The 9381-nt window shown below is 53.6% G+C and overlaps 1 protein-coding gene across 1 annotated transcript; it reads right to left on the bottom strand.

Moving 5' to 3' along the window:
* Positions 1-2065: 2065 nt before the first annotated feature.
* Positions 2066-2701, bottom strand: LOC128782871 (uncharacterized). The gene has a single exon (XM_053933368.1). It carries the CDS (start codon positions 2699-2701, stop codon positions 2066-2068), a length of 636 nt encoding a protein of 211 aa, XP_053789343.1.
* Between the last annotated feature and the right edge of the window lie 6680 nt (positions 2702-9381).

Here is a 9381-nt window from a genome sequence, read left to right on the forward strand (position 1 = left end):
CTCTGTGCAGGGGTACAAACATTTACTAGTGATCGTAGATCATCTCACTCACTGGGTGGAGGCCTTCCCAACCAGAAAAGAAACTGCGCAGGAAGTTGCAAGAATAATCCTAGAAAACATCATACCACGATACGGGCTGGTCAATAACACTGACTCGGACCGAGGTCCACATTTTGTTGCTCAAACTTTGCATCAAGTAACAAAAGCCCTGGGGATAAGGTGGAGATTACACACCCCATGGCATCCTCAGAGCTCTGGAAGAGTAGAAAGGATGAATAGAACCCTTAAAAATGTGTTAACTAAATTAATTGAAGAAACAAAAATGAATTGGCTCAGGTGTTTACCTCTCGCTCTCTTGCGCATCAGAACCAGACCTCGGTCCGACATGAGGGTCTCTCCGTATGAAATGATGTTTGGACTCCCTTTTTTAATCACCCCTTTCAGTACAGCAGATTATCTGGAAGGGGAGGCAGCAACCCAGAAATATCTAGAGGTCATAGGAAAACCCCTAGAAGGCCTCAGGAAGAAGGGGTATCTTCCCCAAACCTCCTCTCTAGACACCAATGCGCACAACATCAGTCCTGGGGATTGGGTGTTGATAAAGTCCTGGAACACTACCACTCCATTAACCCCCAAATTCGAAGGACCTTTCCAGGTACTACTCACCACACACACTGCAGTGCGGACCCAAGAAAAAGGCTGGACCCACGTCACCAGAGTCAAAGGACCAGTGCCACCCCCGGATGCCGGACCAGACCCAACAGCGTCACCCGCCTCCTCTTGTGCATGGACAGTAATTAAGAAACCAGAGGACCTAAAATTAACTTTAAGGAAGACTTGCTAGAGACTGATATACAGTAAGGTGTTAAGAACTGTTTCTGAGTTAAAGTACCATAGAAAAGGTTTAAGTAATTGGTAATTGTTTAATAAGACTAAGTGTCCTTTAGCCAAAGGAGTTACAACTTGGTTTCTAAAGAACACTAGAATTACCCTCAGGCCTGAGTAAAAGCATACAAATGCCAAAAGAAGTTAGCCCTCAAAAGACTGTAAGTTGATGCGGGCTTAAGCCCGATCAAAGAAGTAGAGGAGGGATTTGTTATGAACAGTTTCCAGGTGTTCCCCAGAGACGCGGGCAGGGCTTTCCTAGTTCCCATGGCAACACTAAAAGAAAACTACTAACTCTAGCCAAGTACCGATATTGAAATGCTAATTAGCCAATTGCTCTGTTTGTTTTCTCTAAACTACCTGGCCTCCCACCCCTCCACGCTGCCATTCTGGGACTAACATGCAAATAAAAACCCTTAGGATCATGGGAGTATTTTTAGGAGATAAAAAATGAATATAAATCAAAAACTGAACACAATAGAGGAGTCTAGATAAATGCCCTAGCTGAGGAAGAGGGAAACACATCCCCTGACTGGCTTTTAACCGTCGCCATCACCTAAGAAGGAACATACTATATTAGGCTCTGAGAAGCAGGGCGATAGACAGACAGAGAGCCCTGGTGCTGCCACCACGGAAGGAGCGGGGACAGCTGTTGTTCTGGACCTCAGCAACAGACTCTGCACACCATGCCTCCTCATCCTCGGGCCACCAGTGTGCCACAAGGAAGGAGAAAGGACAGCTGCTGCTCGGGACTCCAGTGACCGGCTCTGCGCGCCTCCTTCCTTCCGGCTGCCTGGAAAAGCTACAACCGCGGGGGCGAGCTCTGCGTCGAGCCCCCTGCCCAGCTGATCTTTTTAATAAAGAGCTGAACATTAATAAAGGCATTAGCCCTGTTCATTTCACCTGGGACACTCCATGGCCCCCCGCAGATGGGCGACCCGTTCCAACTTTATATTTTGGTGCACGCCCCTAGCAGGCTGTGAAAATCTCGGCAATTCCTCCGGCTTTTCGCCCTCCCCACCACCCCACCTGGCCATGGATCAAGCCACAGCTTCTCGGGCCCCCGCTCCTCCCGCTCTGCAAACAGGAGCAGGACGTGCAGGGCGCGGGCAGGGGAGGTTTTCCTGGAAATATAAAATTCCACCCTGGTTTTGGGGATCTTGGCACCACCCATGCCTGCTCAGTACAAGGGGCTGCTCTTCGCTCCCAGTGTGTTTGCCCTGCCGCGGGATACAATGGACTGAATCGCGGCCCCACCCCCATCCCCAGCCACTGTACCAGCAGCAGTGGCGCTGCTGCGGACCAAGCCGGTGTTCCCTCCTGCTGCCTCTGCCTCTGCCTCAGTGGGACAGAGCTCGGGGCACTCTGGGAAAAGCGGAGGGAGTGGTGGGCTGGATGCAGGTTCTGAAACAAACAGGCTGGATGTGTTGTCGAGCACAGGGCTGTCTGCCGTTGCCGGCGGCAGATCACAGAGCGAAGTTGCTGCTGATGAGTCGGCTTCAGGTGGCTGCCCGCCCACAGCGAGCAGTGCGGGGGGTGCAGTTTCCCCCACGGCGTGGCACGCCACCAGCCCGAGCAGAGCGGGCGGCGCGGCTTCAGCGGCCTCTCTCGGCGCAGGCAGTCCCGGGGTTGGTGGCGGCGGTTGGCCCGCCGGCGGTCCCGGGGTGGGGGGCCGCAGCTGCGGCGGCAGCGGCGGCGGGCTCACTCTGGGCGGAGCGGTGGGTGGAGCGAGAGGCAAGGCCGCTGCCGCCGCTGGAACAGTGGACAGAGTAACGGGCAGAGTGGCGAACCCCATTCCCGGCAAGTGTGGCGCCATGGCGGGCGGGGCATGGAAGGCAGCCACCGCCCCTGGCGCGGGAGCCAGTCCCACAGAGGGCAGGGCGGAGAACGACGTGGAGGTCCCATCCAAGACGTGTTACTGCACCGCAGGCGCTGTTATCTCAAAGGATATCAAATCCGTCGGTCCACACGGTGCGCAGGGAGGCAGACCGGGAGGAAAAGCCTGCCCCGTTGGCAAAGGCGAAGCCCCCGCGTGCGGCGGGGGGCGTGCCAGGGGATGGATCACAGGCTCCTTTGCCGGTCCCAGCAGTACAAGAGGGTGGGACCGGTACATCTGCGTAGGCTCCATCACCGAAGGAGTCGGGGGGGCTCCAGCCCCCACCGCGCCATGGACTGTGGGCTGCGCTGGCCCCCCCGCAAATGCAGCCTGGAAAGAGGGGGGCTGCGGAGCCGCGGGCGGTGGTGGCGGCTGCTGGTCCGGGGCCACGCTGTGCAGTCCTTGCAATGTCGGGTGTGCCAAAGCTGATAGTTGTGACAAAGGCACCCCCGCCGCCTGGTAGGCGGATTATGTCACCTGTTATGAACAGTTTCCAGGTGTTCCCCAGAGACGCGGGCAGGGCTTTCCTAGTTCCCATGGCAACACTAAAAGAAAACTACTAACTCTAGCCAAGTACCGATATTGAAATGCTAATTAGCCAATTGCTCTGTTTGTTTTCTCTAAACTACCTGGCCTCCCACCCCTCCACGCTGCCATTCTGGGACTAACATGCAAATAAAAACCCCTTAGGATCATGGGAGTATTTTTAGGAGATAAAAATGAATATAAATCAAAAACTGAACACAATAGAGGAGTCTAGATAAATGCCTTAGCTGAGGAAGAGGGAAACACATCCCCTGACTGGCTTTTAACCGTCGCCATCACCTAAGAAGGAACATACTATATTAGGCTCTGAGAAGCAGGGCGATAGACAGACAGAGAGCCCTGGTGCTGCCACCACGGAAGGAGCGGGGGACAGCTGTTGTTCTGGACTTCAGCAACAGACTCTGCACGCCACGCCTCCTCATCCTCGGGCCACCGGTGTGCCACAAGGAAGGAGAAAGGACAGCTGCTGCTCGGGACTCCAGTGACCGGCTCTGCGCGCCTCCTTCCTTCCGGCTGCCTGGGAAAGCTACAACCGCGGGGGCGAGCTCTGCGTCGAGCCCCCTGCCTAGCTGATCTTTTTAATAAAGAGCTGAACATTAATAAAGGCATTAGCCCTGTTCATTTCAATTTGGGGGCTCGTCCGGGATAGCCACGCCCAAAGAGGACCCCCGGACAGCTGGACAGCTCGACCACCTGCTTCGAGGGACCCTTGGGAGTTGCTGGCTACCTTCGGACCCTAGGATCAGCGTGAGACGAGGAGCATCGGATGGGTAAGAAAAACCGGGAGACGAGCAAATGAGTGAGTGAGTGAGACGGGGGCCGGCAGCTCGGACCCCCGAAGTGAGAGGGGCCCGCTAGTACCGCGTTTCCGGACTCCTGCGAAGGGGCCGGCCGGGAACAGGGGGAAGCGAGTGGAACAGAGGAGCGACTGAGGCGTCTCCTTAGAAGTAAAGCAGGCCCTCCTCCGAGCGTGTGGAGGTGCCCTATGGGCAAAGTAAGTCCCTGGCAATCAGGGCAAGGGGAATATCCCCAGCAGGGCAGGTGGGATGTGGAGGTCCTGGAGGACATGTCCCCGGCGCTGGCAGGATGGGATAGGACGGCAGGTGGGATATCACTGGCCAGTAGGGCAGGCTGTCCTAGCAGGCAGGAGTGACATGTACCTGGCAGGCAGAGGGCATGTACCTGGCAGACAGAGAGCATGTCCCTGACAGGCAAAAGGCATGTCCCGGCCAGACAGGACAGGACAACAGGGCAAGTGGAATGTCCAAGCAGGCAGGAGCATCATGTCCCCCGGGCAGAGGGCATGTCCCCGCCAGGCAGGACAGGATAACAGGCATGTAGGGCGGGATGTCCTAGCAAGCAGGAGCAGCAAGTCCCGCCAGGCAGAGGGCATGTCCACAGCAGGCATGACAGGATAACAGGGCAGGTAGGATGTCCAGGGCAGGCATAGATGGAGGTCCCCATCAGAGCAGATAGGGGAATGTCCCTGGAAGGCAGGGCAGGATGTCCCCGTCAGAGCAGGCATTAACCCGAGTAAGCAGAAAGGCAAGAAGGCAAGCAAGCCTAGTAGGGTCAGGCAAGGGGACTTGGCCGGAGTTCGAGTGTAAGGCTCGGCAGGACGTTCGACCTTACCTCGGCAGGGAGACCAAGCTTCCCAAGCCTAGTAGGAGAGTCAGGCAAGGGGACTTGGCCGGAGTTCGAGTGTAAGGCTCGGCAGGACGTTCGACCTTACCTCGGCAGGGAGACCAAGCTTCCCAAGCCTAGTAGGAGAGTCAGGCAAGGGGGCTTGGCCGGAGTTCGAGTGTAAGGCTCGGCAGGACGTTCGACCTTACCTCGGCAGGGAGACCAAGCTTCCCAAGCCTAGTAGGAGAGTCAGGCAAGGGGACTTGGCCGGAGTTCGAGTGTAAGGCTCGGCAGGACGTTCGACCTTACCTCGGCAGGGAGACCAAGCTTCCCAAGCCTAGTAGGAGAGTCAGGCAAGGGGGCTTGGCCGGAGTTCAAGTGTAAGGCTCGGCAGGACGTTCGACCTTACCTCGGCAGGGAGACCAAGCTTCCCAAGCCTAGTAGGAGAGTCAGGCAAGGGGACTTGGCCGGAGTTCGAGTGTAAGGCTCGGCAGGACGTTCGACCTTACCTCGGCAGGGAGACCAAGCTTCCAAGCCTAGTAGGAGAGTCAGGCAAGGGGACTTGGCCGGAGTTCGAGTGTAAGGCTCGGCAGGACGTTCGACCTTACCTCGGCAGGGAGACCAAGCTTCCCAAGCCTAGTAGGAGAGTCAGGCAAGGGGACTTGGCCGGAGTTCGAGTGTAAGGCTCGGCAGGACGTTCGACCTTACCTCGGCAGGGAGACCAAGCTTCCCAAGCCTAGTAGGAGAGTCAGGCAAGGGGACTTGGCCGGAGTTCGAGTGTAAGGCTCGGCAGGACGTTCGACCTTACCTCGGCAGGGAGACCAAGCTTCCCAAGCCTAGTAGGAGAGTCAGGCAAGGGGGCTTGGCCAGAGTTCGAGTGTAAGGCTCGGCAGGACGTTCGACCTTACCTCGGCAGGGAGACCAAGCTTCCCAAGCCTAGTAGGGTCAGGCAAGGGGGCTTGGCCGGAGTTCGAGTGTAAGGCTCGGCAGGACGTTCGACCTTACCTCGGCAGGGAGACCAAGCTTCCCAAGCCTAGTAGGAGAGTCAGGCAAGGGGGCTTGGCCGGAGTTCGAGTGTAAGGCTCGGCAGGACGTTCGACCTTACCTCGGCAGGGAGACCAAGCTTCCCTAGCCTAGTAGGAGAGTCAGGCAAGGGGCTTGGCCGGAGTTCGAGTGTAAGGCTCGGCAGGACGTTCGACCTTACCTCGGCAGGGAGACCAAGCTTCCCAAGCCTAGTAGGGTCAGGCAAGGGGGCTTGGCCGGAGTTCGTGTGTAAGGCTCGGCAGGATGTTCGACCTTACCTCGGCAGGGAGACCAAGCTTCCCAAGCCTAGTAGGAGAGTCAGGCAAGGGGGCTTGGCCGGAGTTCGTGTGTAAGGCTCGGCAGGACGTTCGACCTTACCTCGGCAGGGAGACCAAGCTTCCCAAGCCTAGTAGGAGAGTCAGGCAAGGGGGCTTGGCGGAGTTCGAGTGTAAGGCTCGGCAGGACGTTCGACCTTACCTCGGCAGGGAGACCAAGCTTCCCAAGCCTAGTAGGGTCAGGCAAGGGGGCTTGGCCGGAGTTCGAGTGTAAGGCTCGGCAGGACGTTCGACCTTACCTTGGCAGGGAGACCAAGCTTCCCAAGCCTAGTAAGAAGGTTAGGCAAAAGGCCAAGTAAGAGTTTGGGCAGGACTTAACAGGGGTACAAGGCTAGAAAGTCCATCAAGGAGTTCAAAACTTAATCCAAAGAGAAAAAGTACAGAAGACAATAGATGAGAGTGTGACTAGTGATTGTCCTGGCCAAGAGACAATGTAAAGTGCCAAGAGGGGAATTTAGTTAAAAGAGATTAAGTTTAATCAAGTGATTCAAAATACGAAGTTGGGAAAGGTCAGATGAGCTTTAGCTGCCTGTCAGTATATTCCATTTTAGATAGAAGCACCCTATTTTTTTTAGTTTTGAGGCCTGAAATTGGGAAGAGGTTATAGCAAAGGAGCAAATCCTTCCAAAGCAAAGAGAATTCCCCCTAACAGCCCCTTGATATAGAACACCTATCTCATGCAGCTTGCTGGCTGGAGAATTTTATAAATAATGAGACTGTGAGAATATGCAAGTTACACAGAAATAGAGAGGAAAACAAAGGGAATAGAGAGGGGGAGACTAGAAAAATAAAGGAATGGGACCCCCTCGATTGCCTGTCCCCTTCTGCTCCTGTTACTTCCCCAACAGTTTCCCCAGTTAATCCTTTGGCCCCTCCTATTATTCCTTTCCCCGGTTTCCCCCCCTCTATTCCAACCACCTCCCCAGTTCCCTCTTCCCCTTCTCCAACGGGAGCTCCCTTGCCTAGTGCGCCTGCCTCAACTACTACCTCCCTACCTGGGGCCTTAGAAGGAGGGCCATATTGTAACACCCGATCCAAAGCACCACGGGTAGAAAGGCTCTTTCCCCTTAGGGAAGTCCCCATGGGTGGAGTAGCTGGAGGAGTTGGGTTTGTAGATGCACCTCTGACAGCTTCCGAAGTCCGGGGATTTAAGAAAGAGCTAGGAAATTTAGTAGAAGACCCCGTTGGAATATCTAACCAGTTAGACCAATTTCTAGGGCCGAATATTTATACCTGGGGAGAGCTTAACTCTATTCTAAGCATTCTGTTCTCTCCAGAAGAGGTCCGGATAATCCGAACGGCAGGGGTGAAGATATGGGAAAGAGAAAATAGATTGGGGCCCCCAGGGGACCAAAAGATACCCTTAGTAGACCCCAACTGGAATCCCAACCAGGAAGAAGGAAGGCAAAACATGAGAGACTATAGGTCACTCATGATAAGAGGGATCAAAGAGTCTATCCCTAGGGGAAGCAACACAAAATTGGTCTTTGATAGTACGCAGGAGAAGGATGAGACACCAGCAATGTGGCTTAACCGACTAAAACGAAATTTCCAGTTATATTCAAATATAGACCCAGATAGCCCAGAGGGTCAAGTCCTCTTGAAGGTCCAGTTTGTCACCAAATCCTGGCCCGATATTAGACGGAAGCTAGAAAAGATGGAGGACTGGCAAGAAAAGAATATGAATGAGCTGCTCAAAGAAGCCCTGAGAGTTTATCTAAGGAGGGAAGAGGAAAAGGCCAAAACTAAGGCTAGAATTATGGTTGCAGTTGCTCGAGAAAGTATAAGAGCAGACAGATCACCAGCACTGCCGTCTAAGTCAAGTGAGAATAGACCAGGGCCATTACCAAAAATTAGAGACCAACCAACACCATCATATGGAGCAAATAAGAACTTTAATGAGTCCAGGAAACCTGACGCCTCACAAAGCAACAGGAGGTGCTATTACTGTGGTGAGATAGGACACCTTAAAAGGAATTGTAAGAAGTTTCAGTTTGATGAGGTAATGCATAGAGAACAAGAAGTCTTAGAAGAGATTTCAAGGGGAGATGACTAGGGGTGTCAGGGGCTCTATAAGTTAAGGGACCCAATGAACCATCAAGAAGAGCCCTTGGTAAACTTTGAGGTGGGTCCCCACTATGAAGAATTTGAGTTCTTAGTTGACACAGGGGCAGATAAGTCCAGTATAAACAAGTTACCAGTAGGAATCACCATTGGGAAGAAGGTCTGTGAGGTTTTAGGGGCAGAGGGAAGACCATTTAAAGCACCTATAATTGAGAATATAGAAATCAAGGGGAATTCAAGACAATGCTTGGCAGACTTTATCTATCTGCCCAATTTAGGGAGTAACCTCTTGGGAAGAGACTTGCAAGTTCAACTGGGGGTAGGGATCATCCCGAGGGATGGGAGGATGGTAGTCCAGGTCATGAGGCTGACCCAGAGAGACATAGAGGAAATAGACCCCAGAGTATGGGCAGAAGAGAGTAAGTGTGGATACTTGAACATCACGCCAATAAAAATAGAAATGCAAAAAGACACACCCCCTATCCGAGTCAAGCAATACCCAATATCCCCCGAGGGCAGGAGAGGTTTAGCCCCAGTGATCGAACGACTATTGGAGCAAGGTATTCTAGAATCCTGCATGTCCCCCCATAACACTCCTATACTAGCCGTAAGAAAAGCAGAGGGGAAATACAGGCTAGTTCAAGACTTAAGGGAAGTAAACAAGAAGACTATTACCAGACACCCTGTAGTATCCAACCCCTACACCCTTTTAAGCCAAATTCCAAGGGAACATGCCTGGTTCACAGTTATAGATTTGAAAGATGCCTTCTGGGCATGCCCGCTGGCAGAGGAATGCCGTGACTGGTTTGCATTTGAGTGGGAAGATCCTGACAGAAGGAGAAAGCAACAGCTAAGATGGACACGCCTCCCACAGGGGTTTACAGAATCCCCAAACCTCTTTGGGCAAGCACTAGAGGAACTACTAGGGCAGTTCACCCCTGAAGAAAACACTCAGATCTTACAGTATGTAGATGACTTATTAGTATCTGGAAATGAGCGAGACCAGGTAAAAACCACTAGTGTTCGACT

The sequence above is a fragment of the Vidua chalybeata genome, assembly GCF_026979565.1.
Source record: "Vidua chalybeata isolate OUT-0048 chromosome W unlocalized genomic scaffold, bVidCha1 merged haplotype SUPER_W_unloc_15, whole genome shotgun sequence".
NCBI classification, from domain to species: domain Eukaryota; kingdom Metazoa; phylum Chordata; class Aves; order Passeriformes; family Viduidae; genus Vidua; species Vidua chalybeata.

Coding starts and splice junctions, on each gene's coding strand:
- LOC128782871 (XM_053933368.1), bottom strand. CDS start 2,701: ATGGCGCCACACTTGCCGGGAATGGGGTTCGCCACTCTGCCCGTTACT.